Raw genomic sequence first — 19,565 nt, forward strand, 5'->3', positions numbered from 1 at the left:
GAATCGAAATCTTAAGAAAACGATTTAACAATCGGAAATATACCCTATTACAGTTCAGGATATATGAATTTCGCGTGACGAGTCGCAGAAAAAATAATACGAATGATTTCGCGCTAATGTTTTAAATTTGTTTTATTGAAATGCAGTGTACGATGTTTATTGAAAAAGTAAGATGTATAAATCTTATTTGTTTTTTTGATATTATACCCTTAATACCCTTTTTTAATACAATATTTGTGTTAAGCAATTTATAGACAAGTTAGGATTATCTAGCCCTAGATACATTTACATTTATGCATAGATACTTTGTTGTTTTTGATGTTTGCAAATCTATAATGGGCACCATTTATCAGCAAATATATTATATAATTATTATTTTATTTTAGCTAACGGAGCTACTACAATTGTCTGATAATGATAAAGTCAAGAACTACTGAACGCATTTTAGCACGGTTTCCACCAATTGATAGTATGATTATGAAGAAGATTTAGATGTATGATTTATTATGGTTTTATTATCTCTAAGGGGTTGTAACTTCATCTTTCAGGCTAACCACTTTCATTAAAAAAATCACTAGCGATATTAACTTTAAATATACTAACAATCTTATGCAACATAATATGTGTTAACCTATCCTATGCTAACGAAGACGGAAAGTATTCTTCTTGTGCTAAAGTAGTTTATGTTCTCTTCCAGAGTGCTCATTATTAACGATAAATAACTTTAAATATAGGTACTCACAATCTTAAGCAACATTTCTTAACCTGTCCTCTGTTGAGACGGAAAGTATTCTTGTGCAAAAGTAGTATAATTGTAAGTTATATATCTATCTCTATAAGTTATATAGAGATTTTAAGTCCTGAAATCATTAGTATCTCAAATGGAAGAGACTAGCGTCCCACTTTGATAGTGAACATTTCTTTTTAGTATTTTAACTTTTTAATTTTTTTGACGGGGTCGCAAAACATGTCAACAAAATCCACACAAAACTACGGGTGCAAGTATATTACTAATAATTAAGATATAAGTATACCTAAACAGTAGTCTATTTAAGTACTTATATCGACTTTGTAAATTAAAATAAGGCTTAGAGCATTTAATATTCATTTCATATACTAAATCGTAATTTCGATCGTAAAATTTCTTATTAAAATCGCCATACAACTTATAAGAAAGTCAAAAGAATCTAATAATCTGAGAGTGGCACCTAATTGAGCCCCGTGATTGTATTACACTTGTAACGAGGGGGCGGGGTGGTTCAGGGGGCTGGGGGGCATTATTAGCTCCACTGATCCCGTATAAATTACACCCTGATCGGAAATGATTGCTGATTAACAGGATGTTTCCGGAAAAGAGTATTTTTGGTCATTTTATTAAATTGGGCTTTTGATTTGTATCAATAATAGAATTCGGTAGTAGAATTAATTGTTAATTAAAACGGAAATAGAGTTGAACGAATACAACTTTACTGTAACACAAATATTTTAGTAAAATTAAGCTTACAACTAAATTAAATCACTTGTTAAAGAAAAAAAGCAATTAGTATTATACTAATTGCTTTTTATTTTTAATAAGCCGCACCCTGTAGAGCCGGTAACAGTTCGCCCCTTACATTGAAGCATATTTTCATAAATGCAAACATTCACAAAGAATTTCCTTCGAAAGCTCATAAATATCTGGCGGCGATCGTTCCTTCAAATCAATTTCTTATTTTTAATGCGATAGAGTTGAATTCAACCGAGCGTATACGAGAAAGAATTAAAGATTAATCCAGTGTTCAATAAATATCGGGATCGGAATGAATTTCGAATGGAATTGGAAAGTAAGAATTGGAACTTATTTAGTATCCAATTTATAGATGAAGTGTGTTTTTGCCGAGTTTTACGCTGATTTACTGGTCGCAAAAGTACCTTTTACTTAATTGCTTAATGTAATTAGAATAAGATTTTTAATTTTGTTAATGTTCGATATTTGAATTATGACAATGTTAGCTTTTGTAATAGCAAAAATTGTTTATCTACACAAGTAGTATTTGTTATGTGTACTAGTTTTACTTTGTATGGGTTGTTCCAGGATAGAAAATTTCTAAATGGATGGAAACCTCGGCGTAATGGAGACCGTGGGACACTTTAGTATAAGGTACTTAGATTTTAGATTTAATCTAGACTTGTAAGAAACTTCACATGCTTATGCAAAGCATCGAGCTGTCAGTCTTTGTCATTCAATTAAAAGGTTTAATTTAATTAGTTTATAGAACTTTTTTTAGACTTCCGGCGGCAAGCTAATTCACTATTTCTTTATAAAACGTAAGGATGTATGTCGGCTTAACACAAATGAAAATAACTTTTCTCGTAACGCCCCCATAAATATAATTTGTGCACAGTATAATGATTTATTTTCTTAATTTAACATAAAGGCCTTTGGCCTACTACATAAATAATATACAAAATCATCTATTAAATAAATAGTCTCACAAACAATTATGCACACACACAAACACATGTGTACGCACAAACACACCAATATATTTATAAGTATTATGTTTCAACATGGCGCAATTTTTAAAGTTGTTGCCTAAAAAATCTCAAGATTTTCTATGACCATAGTCTCGCTGCATTTGATTAGTAGTTGTGCCAGAAAAGCGCCATCTATGTGGTATCGCCCGCCTGTAGGCTCGACTATGCACCAGCGTAATTAGTATGAATTATTGAACGTTATTTCAGGTCCCGAATGCATGTCTGTCTGTATGGAGAACACGAACTGCCTTCTGCCAGCAGTCACAAATTCTGCGTATGATTTCGCAACTTTTCCTCAGTTCCGCACCAGAACCAGGTATATTTTCGACTACGACTGCGGGTTTTGGGAAGTCTTAGGGATGAATGTATGAGAATTTATATTAATATAATTATAATTTGATAATTGTTTAAAGTAATTTGTAGATAAGAGTATTTATGTATTATAATTATTATTGTTTGCTATTTATAAATACTATCATAGTTTTGCTATTATTTTAAAACAATAGATTAAGCAAGTACTAAAGTTTCTCCAAATTACGATTCCCTGAAGACCTGTTAATCGTTGTTAGAGAAAACTTAATTATAGGTTCCACAATATTTCAAAGGCTGTGGTGACGTCTCTAAAAGCTGCGAGCCACAGTGGCGGCTAATGAAGACGTATTCTATGTGTGAACGGTTAAAAGCTAACTTCGCCATCTACGGGAAGCTTTCCAACGAGACCGCTACTCAAAGTCTGTCCACTAAATATGAGAGTGAGAAAAATATTGTATAAGCTATTCTAAGCCGTAAAAGAAATCTTATTAATGTTTGTAAACCAAATTGTCTACATTGCTTATATTGAGACTTAACCCATATTCAGAAACATTTTTACAGGTTATGATTAGATTTGAGGTTGATTAATGTTTTAGAATATAGACATCGTATCCTCGAGTAGCAAAATAAATAGAAATTTATTTATTCATATTCTTAACTATGTAAACTGTGTATTGAGTCCTTATACTACTAAGAATGATGAGAGTAAATTGTTACGATGCGCGCGCACACCGTCATAAAAAACCGACACTCTGAAGTTAGCTATAATCAATATTTCTGACGTTCCATTGAATTACGTTATTCTGTTAAGGTAGAATAATGATGTGGAATAAAAATAGATATAAATAAATTTAAAAATATTTTTTTTTATATTGTTGTTTTTCTACAAACGTGGAATAAGGCGAAAGATAAAAAATTTAATAAGATTTTTATCGTGTTACGCCAAAGAAGTATAACTTATAACGCGTGTACATAAGTAGGAACACACGGTTTTTTTATTCTTACAATATCGCTATTGCTGAGCTTTTAAGTAATTAAAAAGCATAGCAGTGACTTACTAAGCTAGCTTTCACAGAAGCTGGAATTGTGCTCAGCTTCCATTTAAATCCTTCAAAAGTGTCGAAGCCTTTCCAATACTTTCATTAGTAGGTTTTTGTTTTTATAAATGAGTAAAATTGTAGGATTAGCAAAAGATTTCCTTCGATTAGAGCAAATTTAACAAACATATACCTACCATATAATCGCGCCGGAATAGTGTTAACTAATTTTTTAATCGTTTTACCCTGACATAAAACAACAATGGTATATGAAAGATTTTATTATTTAGCTTTTTTCATGGCCCAACATAGTAAGAGAGTAGAAATAGTAGGCGACAGATCGCGGCTTTTGGCGCCTTCCGGTCGCGTGGACGCATCGTAAATCGCAATTTGTACAAAAACCTCTAACGAGTGATACATCGAACATATTTTTATTCAGAGCTTTTGTTTTGCCACTTTGCTACGTGCAAAGCCAAGCAAGCTTTTTGTTGGAAGTTGTCTAAGTATGTCGAAAATAAAATTTACTATCTCAATTAGGTCCTAAATATAGCCTACATTATCCTCTGGAATGGTCCTTTTACAATTTGAATCTGAATTATTTATTTATACTTTTAGATACTACACGTTTACTGGCATGCATGCATGCACTGACACGAACATGACAAAACAATTTAAAATTATAAATATATAGTTGTTTATTAAGTTTGAAAAATTTCCTCAATTATCTGGATGAAACATTAAAATACATAATCATAGTCAATAAGCCGCTGGGTGAGGTAACCTTACATAGAAAAACACTTTAAAAATAATTCTACAGGAGACGGCTACAAAAGCTAACATATAAACTATAAAACGATTTTTAAATACAGATAAAACGAAAAGGATCGTCTAAGTAACTGCTCTATGTGCATACAATATTGCCAATCGAGCCTCTATCCATTTAGTTAAGTGCTAATAATTCTACTGCGTTTTATCCCACTTACAGCTTTGTACAACTTTTTCGAAAGTTCAAACTACATGTTTTTTAATCAGTTCTAGTTTTGCACTTATGTTGAGTATTCTGTGCTATCTGAAATAAGGGATTGGCAATCAAACCTACAGATTTACTATTAAACGACCTAAACGAATCAGATTTAGATTAGAAGAAAATGTAAAATGCCGTATCTTTAATAAACTGTAATATATTTGGAATCTAAATATAAACTACTTTTTTCTAAAACAGGGGGCAAATGGGCAGGAGGGTCGCCTCATGTTAAGTGATACACTCTAAATACCAGAAGACTCGCGAGTGCGTTGCCGGCCTTTTAAGACTTAGATACTTATAATAATTAATTAGAGGCCGTGGCTGTATCGCGTCGTTAGTTTGATTATTTTATATTATAAATAAGTAAGTGAAAAAGTAAACTCGTGAAATAATTTACAGGCGTACTTATTATTACATAACTAATTTAGAATTAATTATTTTTTTATAGAATAGGCGTGCAATCACGTCTACGGTATACCCAAAAAGGTCATCGCCGCTCATGGACACTAATTTACTGGATACGTTGTCGGATTGTGAGGATGAGTATTTTTTAAACAATTGGAGATCGTATCTCCCAACGAAGACCCCCCACTGGGAGTCGCTTCCTCAGTTCGCTAATTCGTAAAAGATATCTGGCCATGGTGTTATATGGAAATATAAATGTACGCCTATCAACCTTTTTACCATAAACATTAATAACAACGAAATTAAAAGAACAAATGTGTAATATAAATATGCCTTTATGATAAGAAGCCCACTATATTACGGCGAGGCCAAACTTGGTAAGTATTTGAACAGTGATTAAGCGCGATAACTCGTGAGCGGCCGGCGTAGGGCGCTAATGCTAGTTTTGTCTCTTCTCACACAACTCGCTTTGAAACACTAATCACTTAATGATTAGGCCAACCCGTACATAATTAATAATATTCAATTCCACATATATTTTAACGTCAGAGAGATCAAGTAGAAAACATATTGCTAAACAATAATTGATTGCTACACCGTAGAGTACTACAGAGCTACTACGATTTTCAATGCTACGGAAAGCGTAGCAAGGCTTTGTTGTTATTTTGCACATCTATAAAAATAAATAATGATAACTAAAGAATTTATTTTCAACACACAATCATATAGTGTTTACAATATTCATAACCATTATAGTAATCATAATTAAAAATGTTATAGTAAATTAAAACAAATTTAAAAAGTTTGATCTGTGGCAGTATTATCTTTAACGCTAGCAACATTTCCTAGCTTTTTTGCGATACTTATGTGTTGAGCGAGCAAAGAACCAGTTCTGGCATCACCGGTACTATCTACCAGGCGCGAACTTAAATCTTTAATTAGCGCCTGTGCTTTTGAACCAAGCGAAAATAAAATAATAGAGAAACATAGAATCTTTGTAAAAATAGAAGACATTTAACATCATCTAGGTATAAATAAAGCGACGCAAGCTGCGTTGATATTTTTGATATGATTTATGGAATTTCTTTAATTCGTTTCTCGGATATTTACGGCTTCATTACTCAATAAATAATAAGCAGTTAAAGTTTTTTAATCGTAACTTTTTGAGGGGAACGCAATTTATTGTTTTTAATTCGCCGATACCTGGCCCCGATGATTCGATGCTGTGATATAAATATTGCTAGCTTTCAACGTTTGCTTAGGGATGGGGTCTGAATATATCGATACAAAACTATTTAAGGTGTTTAAAATACTCTTGAAGTTTTCGACAATCAGGCAATACAAATTAGCATACCAGGAGCATTATCTGAAGAAGAAATTTATTTGTACATATTACGTACAATTCGATGTGATTTGGCTTTATGCGGAGTATATCGAGTTCACGCCACATGAGCTAAGCATCTGGTTAGCGCCTCACTTTCCTAAGCTCTCATGCCATTTTTACAAGTATATATCCCTTTTAACATCTTTTCACAAGTATTTGATCATCCTCATTGTAACATGTGTAATTTTTGAGAGCATAAAAGAAATTAAATAAATATATTATACAATCATCTAAAATATATCAATCCTTAAAAAAACCCCTAAACAAGTGAGTCTTGGTTCCTATCGATTATATGGCTGAATTACTGTTATCATGTATTTGGTTGTTCCTTGTTTCGATCGACCATCAGACGACTAAAATCTATGTGTTAAATTAAAAGTACAACGTTAGAAACACTAAAGTATATTTCAATCACATTTAAACATCAATAGTTAAATTCCTTAATATTGAATCTTTTACTAAGTTCCATTTTATTAAACAAAATAATTTCTACTTTACAGATGTCATGATTGGCACCGCCTATTAATTCAACATATAATTACTTATTTATCGACAAGTGAATCCCATTCCTAGTCCAAGTGGTTAGCACAAGTTCCGCAATACAGCCACACCTGTGTCCGCTTGTGTTTATAGGTCGGCCCACCCTGTGAACACCCCCTTTCTTCATTTAACACTCCACTAATATTGTTGCACAGGAATTACTGTATTTGAGAGCTTGTTACGGCTGCTTGCAACAATAGTGACTTAAATTTTACTATTATTGTTAGAATAACTGCTGAAATTCTTGTAGTAAAGTTTTGTTTTTAAAGTTTAAAATATTACATGCACATTAAAGCTGATTCTAATATATAAAGATAAAAAGATACCAATGGTGTGACGACCTTTTAGATTGGGCTACGGATTACGGAAACTGTTTCGTGATCATTTGCTGTTTCTCATAGGCAAGGTTATTAGTGCTGTGCCCGATACACCGTTGGTGCAAAGTCGGGGTACCTACGACTTTAGAGATGAAGATCGCACGCAGAAGTCACTAAATTTGAAAAAGAAGAAAGTGCTGTTTCATCAAGAGCCGTCACAAATCGATGTCAAAATTCCATGAATTGTGTTACGAATTGCTTTCGCATCCACCATATTCTCCAGACGTCCCATAGCGACTTATTCCTATTATCAGACCTCAAGTGGACGCTCGCTGGACATAAATTTTGCGCTGATGAAGAGGTAATCGTCGAAACTGAAGCCTCTTCTGAGGCCAAAGACAAATCGTAATATAAAAAGGTTATCGGATAATTGTATGACCACTATGATCAGATCAAATTCTATAAAAAAAGAGCTTTTTCCTGTTAGCGAATTTTTCAGCCCATCTAATAGGCCAACACTGCTCTATTATACTCGTACCTATATAAAGCATCAAGCATCATCTATCTATTTATTGATTTGAAGTGCGATTGAGAATCCTCTATCTGATTGACTTGACTGAGGTATCTACAATATATAAGTAGTAAGTATAAGTAGTAGTCTACAGAAACTCTGTAGTTATATATCTGCCTACTCACTCTGTCACATCAAGGAGGCATCCGGGGTCGCTCTCTTTCACGACAAAATTATTCTAGGACTAAAAGGTATTATAAAATATTTTGTAAATTTGACACAACAACAATCATAATGAGAAAACCTTGGATATTTTATTGAGAAGCTGAGTGTTTGTTTATAAATAAAACTTAATATGTAAATATAGGTACATGTTGTAAAAGGCAAGGCTAGTCTACTAAGAATAAGGTTCACTTGTAATTAGTAATAAATAAAAATAATACATTATTATTCTATCAGCCGGACTGTGTGGTTTGATTATCAACGTACAGGCCAATACCGTGTCAGTAGTTATAAACACTCACGACTCACTGTTCATGAAGTACTTTGAAAGACGCTTTATAAGATTGGATGTAAAGTGAGTGGCGCCTTTAATATTAGCTAAATCGATTAATAAAATGCTATAATTAAATGAATTCGCGTGACACAAACACTTTAATTCATTAAAATAATACCCGCTGTTGTAATGTTCAATGTTAAATCGAGTGTAACGATATCAAAGAGTAACTCAATAATGGCGCCGACTTATTTAATGCAATTACGAACCCTTCCGAGGGTCACACTTTGTTTAGATAACACTGATCTATGATTTACAGATCATTTTTGTGATTAAACTAGGGTTGAAAGTGTTACAATTAGGTTAAAATAGCGTGTTTTTATAAGAATATTCTTCGGTATTGCTTTTTTTAATTTTTTAAATAATTTATTGTCTAGAATAGAACCAGTTGTATTAAACTTGTATAATTCTTGTTATATATTAAATACAAGTAAATCAGTATAGCAGACGTCTTAAGGTTGTAAACATTTTATAAATACTGAACCTGAGTCAGGCTAAGAACCAAAAGCAAGAAAGCTTTTATATATCTATTATTTAACTCTTAAATTAAATCAATAGTATACCTCTTATCTCTCTATATTCTTGTTGTATGCACTATGTATGTATGTTGTCAGGGAATTTTACTTTTAATATAGTAGTTACTATTGTTCATATTGTATAATATTATTATCGAAAGGTTGATTCGGTCGTATTAAGGTAAGCTGTACAAGCTTACGATCGGTGTAAAATTAGAGCCCTGTCTTGAACCCCAAAATAAAAAAGCTCTCACGTCTCTATAATATAACAGAGAAAATGGCTCACCTGATGTTAAGTGATTGCTTAACATTTTGCCAGCCTTTTACGAATCTGTACGCCGATTTCTTAAAAGACCCTATGTCGAAATGGTTCGGAAATACTTCAGTCGGCAGTTGATTCTACATCTCCAGGCACTTTATAGGTATTTATAGTTGAGGTGTGAATGGCAGTTTGTTTTTGAAGAATGTATGAAGAATAAATGTCTTTAGCGGTACTTCATACTAAATCAGTTGCTGTCTGAATGCGTAGTTTAAATACATTACAGAATGAAAAACGTGCAGCGCCTTTGATTACCCGTATTTTTTGTTGACACATATATCTCCCGTTACATGCTACTTAAAACCCTTGTATTTACTAGTAAACTTAAAAAAGTCATTTTACGTAACGTACCTATAGATATTTTAATCACACGCACGATTTAAACTGATCAAAAGGACCACGAAAGCAAGAAGTAAAGAATGTAGGAGAGACATAATATTTTGGTAAAATTTTCTGTTTAGGGGCCATTTACGTAATATATAAGCAGATTTTTTGCAATTTATCCCCCCCCCCCCCCTCCTATCTACTATCAGGAAAATAAAAAAATTAAGAATACTTAACCACCATATTAAGTAATCATGACTTTTGTTACGATAGCAAACTTTTTTCATGTAACCTTATGGAGTTTGACATAACATTGACAGAAGCCGCGCAGAAAATAGCGTCAAAAATGATGTAAGAAATATAAATAATAAACAAATGCTTCGATCGGAGTTATTATATTGATAAAATATATATGAAACAATTACAGTCGCTAATTGTTTGTGGCATTCATCTTGAAAATCCATGTATTTCATATGGTATGTTGTCTGTTCTCATGTCGGAATACCAACAATACTATTTATATATCCGCCAGAAAAACAAATAAAGAATGTTGTATATCAGAAAACATTTATAGTTAACTATACCAATTCGAAATCAATATTCATAGTTGGGACAGGACAACGTCTGTCGGGTCCGCTAGTGTGTAGATAATATGTGTAACAAAGAAAATAATTACTGTTTACGTAATCACCAAATAAGGAAATCAAAGACCCCTCTCCACTTTTTAGTCCTTACGTAATACGTGAAAGGCCCCGTACGCGTTAAACAATGGTTTTATTATCTTCTTTATTTATGTAGCATTAAATGTAGCTTTCTAATAGGAAAATCTATGCCTCCGGAATATTTATCTTTGATTCTGTAATTGCCTATGGATAAGAAATGTAACGTATATAATAATGTATTCATTTGTTTGTCAGTATGTGATCAATATCTTAAACAGATCGCTTTACTAACTTGATTTGTTAGTAATAATATAATTTTTATTTATATATATTTTTTAATTTATATTTTTATTTATATATTACCTATTTAAGGACTCATAATAGTATAAATACATAAATTGAGAAATAAGCTAATCATAATAGGCAACAGCTGAAAAAAGCGCTATTAATAAACTTTTCTCATACAGCACGTCCGCTTGTTATAAGCTTTCTAAGTAGTCTGAATCCAACAAAAACAATCCAGCCACAAGAGGCGGAGCTTGCGCACGATAACCAATATAATTAGAATAATATATTGCCGTCTCGTTCTCTTGTCTGTATCCATCAACGACACTATCTTCATACTAAAAGTTTGTGATTTTTATAGTCAATTGATTGCGAAGTTTAGAACACTTCATACGCAATTTGATGTGTATTCCAGAGGTCCTCGATTTCCAGTGAAATATTTTCGGAAGGAAAGGCATTGGTAGGTTATGGCAGCTCACATAAAATTTGGAAAATATATTTCTTTTTATATAAGAGGGAGCTAGATGCAGCTTGCTCATGCCAGACATACCTGGAGAACCTTGGAGGAGCCAAATACTTGCGGGGGGGGGGGGGGGGTTCTTGCAAATTAATTAGATTTTTATTATTATATAAAATAATATACCACAGGGAAAATTGGCAGGAGGCTCATCTTCACTTAAGTGAAACCATGGACATTCACATTGCCAAAAGCTCTTTTCTTGAAGGATCTTCAGTAGGAGGAGGAACTTCAGTGTATGGTTCAACGAAGTGATAACAAAAACTGCCTTAAAACGCTCGGTTATGGAACGAGATAATATAGGTGGAATTTGGTATTTCGACATCCAATGAATAAATTTAGCTGCAGGTATGTCGGAAGTAGTCTTAAAGGACTACTCCGGCTAAATTCCGTTCGTACATCTGTTCTATCGGAGCGTAAGAACAATATTATTTGACACATTGTCGCAACGCACACAAGCATTACATGCTAAATGATCTAGATAGTTCGTCTCGGATTTCCATTTTTGTGTATGAGATGATACGGGCAGAATTTCAGATAAAAATAAAACCCAGTGTATAAAAACTATAATTTACCTTTGTGTATCAACATTTGAATAAACGGTTTAGACTTTATCGAAGGGATGAAGTACAAAAGTGTCGCACTAATTGATTGTAATAAATAGCCGACCCCTGTTGAGATTGGGTTGGGTGTCACTTGTGGCGGGCTAAAACTTCATGTATGTATTGTAATTGTAGAATTATCTTGGTGTGGATTGTTGTATTGTGTTGTTTTATCACATTAGTAATAACAGTAAATATAGAATGATAATAATAATAATGATGCTAATACTAATTTATGTATGTAGGTTCTTTATATTTGATTCAAAATATTTTGCCAATTATTTTACGCATGTACATGTATGTAATGTAATTAAAATTGAAAAATTATATTTTTTATAAGGAATTATGCACTTTTTTTCAATACGTGCTTTTGATTTTTTTATATGTAACTACTAAATTGAGATATAAATCTTATGAAATTGAGATATAAATTGTGATATAAACTTTATTAAATTGAGATCTTAATTTTATTAAATTGAGGTATAAACTTTATTAAATTGAGATATAAACTTTATTAAATTGTGCTATAAACTTTATTTAATTGAGATCAAACAAATAAATCAAGAGAAGCGTTTCGCACCTCACATGGCGCCGTACCTGACTGGCCACGGGGCTTTTGGACACTATTTACACAGACTCAAACTAAAGACGAGCCCCGTGTGTGACTGTGACGACAGAACTGACCAAACGGTGGTTCATTTACTTGTTGACTGTGCAACATTTGAAAGGGCTAGGTGCGATCTGGATCTCGAGACTGGCATAAGGGTATCCCGGGATGGGCTATCCGACATATTGCTTAAGCACAGATCGCATCTCGAAAAATTCTGCGGCAAGATTATCAAAAATGTCACTGACATTAATAGCACTAGAGGTAACACGGGTGGCGCCATTCAGCGGGCTCCAACACGCCCATAGATATCATGACGATATTTCTGGAGTAGTTGTCGCCCGGGCCCGGCGTGACACGCATCCCTCTAAGTTAATAATGTCCCTTATTAACAAAGAAAGTTATTAAATAGTTATAAAACGCTCTTTCATCACAACAAATGCTTGTGAGCGATAAGGCCGCCTGTTACTTAATTACTTATGTAACCTGTTCTTTTTTAGTACTTTTTTGGAAAAGGTAACAAAGTGTGAATAAATAAACAAATTTGTACCCTCGTATATCGGGATTTTCGTGAATACAACGAAAGAAATTCCCGCTATCACTCGCAACACATACTGTCGAGTTTCCCGTTCGCCGCCCGCTAACAATAAAACCAAACCTTTGTTGTTTCACTCAATACCGACCTTATAATCGGCGTTTGGCTTTGTGTCTTTAAACTGGCCCTTACCGGTCACTTCCTGCTAGTCTTTGTGATATAAAGAGAAACTACAAACAGGAATTCCGTACTCTTAAAAATCATCATAACGCCACGATTTATATATTTACACTTCGTTTACACACATATAAAAACGGGTAATATATATTATTAGGCTACGGGAGGCCTTATCGCTAATAAGCGATTTCTTCCAGGGAACCCTAGTACTTGTATAATCTTATTAGATATCTCGTAAAATATTTTGTTTTTTATACATTTTAAATAAACCTTGATGGACAACACCATAGAACAAATTCCTTACAAACTTAAATGTTTATAAAATACAAGCAATACATAAACGGAACGTAAACAATAAACTAATTATATACATAGAAAGGGGTTAATAGGCTGTTAGGTGATACCGTCACCCATGGACACTATTAATGCCAGAGGGCTCGCAAGTGCGTTGCCAGCCTTTTAAGAATTGGTACGCTCTTTTCTTGACCCTATGTCTAATTGGTTCGGTAATACTTCAGTAGGCAGCTGGTTTCACACAGTGGTAGTGCAAGGCGAAATCTGATTTGTTGTGGAACAACGGACGTCGAGGTGATACTGGTGGAATTTCGTATTCGGCCTCGACTCTGATGATTGATTACATGTAGGTATTTAACCGGGTATATAAACTCAGTTTATAAGTTCGGGAGTTATTATAAAAGTCAGTCACCTGCCATCCGTTCGTAAATCTGTTATGTCCATACTATCGGAGTACACTTACTTAGATACACTTGAAGACTATAATGTACCTACTTAGGTACACTTGAAGACTATAATGTACCTACTTGGGTACACTTGAAGACTATAATGTACCTACTTAGGTATATTTGAAGTGTTCGGTCTCGACGTAAATGGTCTAGGCCAGTGTTTCCCATCGAAGGCCTAGGCCGCATCAGGGGGAGATATTATTATTAAGTGGGGCTCTTCTTAAATGTATTATTTTCGAAAATAATAATTTATAATTTCAGTTTTTCATTATGTTTTAAAATCTACTTACTGTATTTAATTTCCAAGTAATTTATTTTTATGGAACATTCCATTCTATGATATGATCATAAGGATTTAAGGAAGGCTAAGGTAGGACATGGCACAAAATAGGTTGGGAAACACTTCGTGTCAGTCGTCCGTTTTGGAGTATGAGAATTGAATAGAGCGTGAACAGCGTTTACTTTGTAATTTCTAATAGCTAGAGCGATACCGATCCATTTTTGTATGCTTGATGTAATTCTCTTAATACAAGTAGAACTGCTACAACCTTAGAATCACAGTAGGATACTCATTCTGATGGGATATTACTACACAGAGTCCTCTGCAATTGAGATTAGCATGTGCAGCCCGATAACAGGATTGATGATGTGACCATTTTCATGAAGTGATAAATTCTTCGATCGAACCATGATGTAATTTAAAATTTGTGTTGCCTTTAAATTTATCAGTTATTGAAAAAAAAAAACGATTTATATACGGAGCTTATGAAATAGTAAGTAAAATTATTATATATATGTTATTTTCCATATAGGAGCAGTTTTGGCCTAGTGGCTCCAGCGTGCGACTGTCATCCCTGAGGTCTTAGGTTCGATTCACGGCTGTGCACCAATAGACGTTTCTATGGGCACATTTCAAATTCGCTCGAACGGTGAAGGAAAACATCGTGAGGAAACCGGCTTGTCTTAGACTCAAAAGTCTGAGACAGTAACAGAAGGCTGATCACCTACATGCCTATTCAATTGACAAATGGTCTTGAAACAGATACAGAAATCTGAGGCCCAGACCTAAAACGGTTGTAGCGCCAATAATCAGATTCAATATATATTAAATTTGTTTCTAATATTTCAAAATATGTACCAATCTTACATTAAGCTTAGAAGTATTTAAATAATAAGAAAATTATATTTATATATATATTACATGTTATTTAATAGGGTAGCTTAATAGGTATATAAATCCACCGAGCTTCCAATTAAAAGTTATGACCACATCCGGCTCACAAAGCTTGCCCAATTCAATAGACAAAATACGCCACAAAGTATTTTTTACCCTTTTATAATCCGCCATGGCGGCATTAACTCACATTAAAAAGCTCTTCCCCTCATGATCCGTGAATAAATATAATAAGCTTTGTATAATAACCAATTTATTAATTTATTTTAATATCATGTTTTCTCCGATATTGTTATTTTGTGAATAGAATTAACATAAACAAAAATATATAAACACGTTTTCGGAAAAAATGGTTTGATAATGCTTCGTAAAAAAATCGTTTTGGAAAACAAAAGCAACTCAAACTAATGTATGGTAATAGGGAAGTATTATATGAAACTGTAATTATTAATGAAACATTATCATTCAATCATCATTTTTAGATAGGCAAAGTAATTTTCTGATATTAATCTAAGCCCTAACGATGTGTTGAGTATCAATGGATATCCAAACCTTTAAATTCCTCTGAATAAAGCTGGGTTTCGACAATACGAGCAGATGCGAAGTTAATACCTTGGGTGTTTTATTTCCACGCATGAAGTGGTTGTCAATTAATAAAATATTTGTCACATAAATTATCCGGGACAAATATCCTTCCGGTGTTTAGAAGGTATCATAAAACTATTCAGTCGGCCTTATTATTCGCTACAATAGTGGAGACGGGCTGGCAAGGGAGGGTTGCGGGGTGAGGGGCGCAGGCACCGCAAAAACTGCACCCGACTTAATTATAAAGAGACAAGAAGCGCCATTAAATACCGATTCGTTAAATCTACGCTCTCGTGTTAACACCGCGGTTCTCTGTCCTTGTCAGTTGCGGAGGGAAGTGAGCGAGACGACGATATATATCACATATTCTACTCGAATGGGCGGTGACTCGGATATAAGGTTTAGATTGACTGGGCGTTCTCTATTCACCTTTTTTTGTTTGCTCCGGCTCCACGGTGAGCTTTTCATTTGGTGTCGGACTTCGCGCGGTACCGTTGTGTACGGTTTTCGAATGGACACCGAATAATTCGAATTTGGAATCAATGGACTTTCTCATTTGAATTTCGAATGTGAACTTTACTTCTCGTTACTTCCGGTGGTCGTATTTTCGCAATGTGTTGACGTTTGAACTTGTTTTAAAATAGTGTTAGTGAACTGTCAAAATGTCCGAGTTGCGTGGTTCTCCGCAACTATCTAGGGCTGCGTTGGAGAATGGTTTTGGGGCTCCGCTGGCTGCCTTAAGCTCTCTGGCTGAAGCACCTCCACCAGCACCAAACCCGCATGGGATAGACCATATATTATCACGGCCAGCTGTTGGTTCAAACGTTGGTGCTGGTTTACTGACTCCAAGATTATCTTTAGCGGCGGCCGCGGCGGGAATGGCACACTATCTCCAGCACAAACCATTATACTGGCCGGGCTTTCAAGGACTTGTTTCTAATCCTATGGCGTGGAGGGAGAGGCTACAAACAAGTAAGTACTTAGAGTAAATACGTGTCCTTACGTCTTATGCAGAGTGTAAGTAAAAAAGAGTTCAACGTAAGTGCGGTAACAAGATTCGTTAAAAAACAAATTATATTAATAATTGGTCAACTTTATTGGGTTTTAAATATAGTGCATTATTAAATGCCTAAGAGAATTATTATAAATTCTAAAATATATTTATTTAAGGTTGGAAACGCATTTTATTTTATTACATTGATGTATTTAATTTTGTGTAATGTATTTCATAATATCATTCACAAATTACAAATTCATGTTAGTCATTATTATCATTTTATATTTCTTATAGACTTTTTTATTAAATCTTTTTGTCATACAATACTTGCTTTTTTTATATGATTTAAAAAAAACAATATATTTTAAGCTACATGTAATATGTTAATTAAGAGTGCAACATTTATATTTTTACTACTAGGTATATTGTTTATAAGTTTGACTGAAAAAAAAATACCACAAATTTGTGCAAAAATTTCTCATTTCTCCAAGGAACAGTTTTTGATGGACTTTTCGAGTCGAGTCTAACTTAAATATTGTATTTATCCGTTTTACAACTTTGCATTTGCACAGATACATTGCATTGCCGCCGTCGGCAGTACAACATTTTCATAGACAAAATTTTGAATTTAGATCTCACGCGGATAATATTGTCTATAACTATGGCTATATAATATTATTGTAACATTCATTTGGTTCAACATCTTAGGTTTTATATGAAATAATTAAATTGTATATATTTATCAATATTGGCTATTTACATACTAATTCTAAATAGTTGATTCACGTATAGGTTACATTTAATCTACTAAATCTTTATACATCTATATAGATACATATTCTGTGCGTGTGATTGTAATTCAATCCCTCTGGACCGATTTTAAAGAAACTTTTAATTCCACTTGGGGTTCAAGAATAGTTTAGATGTACCTACACTTAGATATTATAACAAGGTCTGTCGGCTGCGCTAGACTTCGTATAAAAGACTATGGTATGACGAAGTAATTTGAAATTACTTTTGAATGTTTTGTCCTTATCACTCTCATGTTACTTTGAATGTAAATGACAAAGTATTGCATTTTCACCAAACTTATTAGATTATTTATAAAAAAAAGTTTATTTTATTTATTTATACTTTGTGCGGCCTTAACGCTAATAAGCGATCTCTTCCAGACAACCCTAGTAAGAGAAAAACTAAAAAAGAAAAATGATGAGTGCAACAAGTACAGAACCAAATATTAAATAAATTGTTCCTAAATCCTTAATCTATTTATTTTAGTTTAATGACTCATGTGCCAATTCCAAGGCACCTGCTATATTTCTATGTCTGTATAATAACTGCTATGAAATGATAATCCTCTGTGCCTAACCCGAAGCGATTATATCCTTTGTGCCCCGGATATTTTTGCAAACAGAGAATACATGGCTCACCTGCTGTGTCGCCGCTTCTTCAATAAACAGTACGCTCTTTTCTAATAAGACCCCTAGTGAAATTGGTAGGGAAATCAACGAAGTGATTCCATATCAGGCATAAGTGCCTCAAAAATCTATTAAATCTATAAAGCGCATTAATTACTAAGTTAGGTGGTAATTTATTAATTAATTAGATTAACATAACGCAGGAAGGTATTTCCTATGTTTCATGAAGTCAATGTCCAATGAACTGATTTATAAAACCATTAAAATCCTGAGTAACAGCTATATTAATTTACAAATATTTTAAATATCCACCCGTCTGAAGTTGGCACAGGCAAGTTCAATTACTTAAATACTAATATCCGAGTTAGAGATCTAGTCTGAAGTTAGCAGTAGGTATATAAAGAGGAATTAATATAAATTTCTAGGCGCAGTAATTAGGATGTTATCAGCCAGTCAAGTGCATAGATTAGCAGCTTACACGTATTATACGCTGTAATATAGGCGATAAGAATTATAGATAAAATTATATCGTCCCTCATATTGATATGGTTTAATTAAAAATATAATTAGATTAATTTTCTCTGAAGACACTCTCCTTAAAGCCGATGCTAGTTGAACATCGGAATACTTGGCGTTGACAACTCTATAAAGCACAAATTCGGCCCCACGTGAAGTACTGTTCTCACCTCTGGGCGGGAGCTCCCCAGTACCAGCTCCTTTCGCTTGACCGTATTCAACGTTGAGCAATATGGATCGTCAACGATTAGTCACTTTCCGTGCGACTTGATCGACCTAGGGTCCTTCGAGAAAAGAGCGTACATAAATTCTTGGAAGGCCGGCAAAGCACTTGCGAGCGTTTTGGCAATGTGAGTGTCCATGGGCGGCGGTATTACTTAACATCAGGTGAGCCTCCATTTGCCTTTTATTACATAAATAAAAACAATATTTTGTCCTATACACAATTTAATTATATTTGAGAAGCCTGTATAGATAGGTGCCTTATTGACAAAGAGATACAGGTCTAAGTGGTACTGGATTTACAAATTATTACTTAAAAATTTAGTTCTTATTAAAAATACCTAGTAATCGAACTGTCAAAATTATGTTACAATTCAAACGAAAGTTAGAAGTCAGTTTTAACTTTATTTATTACGACGCTGAAAGGACATTAGAACTCTTTAAAATACCGGATATATCTAAAATAAAATAAATCAGTGGCACTACAACCACTTTAGGTCTGGGCCTCAGATATCTGTATTTGTTTCATGATCATTTGTCAATCTAAAAGTCAAGTAGCTAAAATGCCTTTTCGTCGACCTTTTTTGGGTCTTGCGCGCGTAGAAAGAAAGTCCATTAGTGCACAGCCGGGGACCGAACCTACGACTAAACGATGAGATTCGCACGCTAGTGCCACTGGGCTAGCACTGCTATGAAATGACCTAATACACATTAAATATCAAGATTTTTAAACCAGGGGTTGACTATTTATCAATGAATGTTGT

General features: G+C 33.8%; 1 protein-coding gene across 1 annotated transcript in view; it reads left to right on the top strand.

The window, feature by feature from the left end:
- Positions 1–16,310: 16,310 nt before the first annotated feature.
- LOC123720851 (homeobox protein Nkx-6.2) overlaps positions 16,311–19,565 on the top strand; it is a 40,640-nt gene continuing 37,385 nt past the window's right edge. The window contains exon 1 of the mRNA XM_045677666.1: positions 16,311–16,620. Within this exon, the coding sequence (XP_045533622.1) occupies positions 16,311–16,620 (310 nt within the window). The remainder of the gene's footprint in view (positions 16,621–19,565) is intronic.

The sequence above is a fragment of the Pieris brassicae genome, chromosome 1 (genome assembly GCF_905147105.1).
Source record: "Pieris brassicae chromosome 1, ilPieBrab1.1, whole genome shotgun sequence".
NCBI classification, from domain to species: Eukaryota; Metazoa; Arthropoda; class Insecta; order Lepidoptera; family Pieridae; genus Pieris; species Pieris brassicae.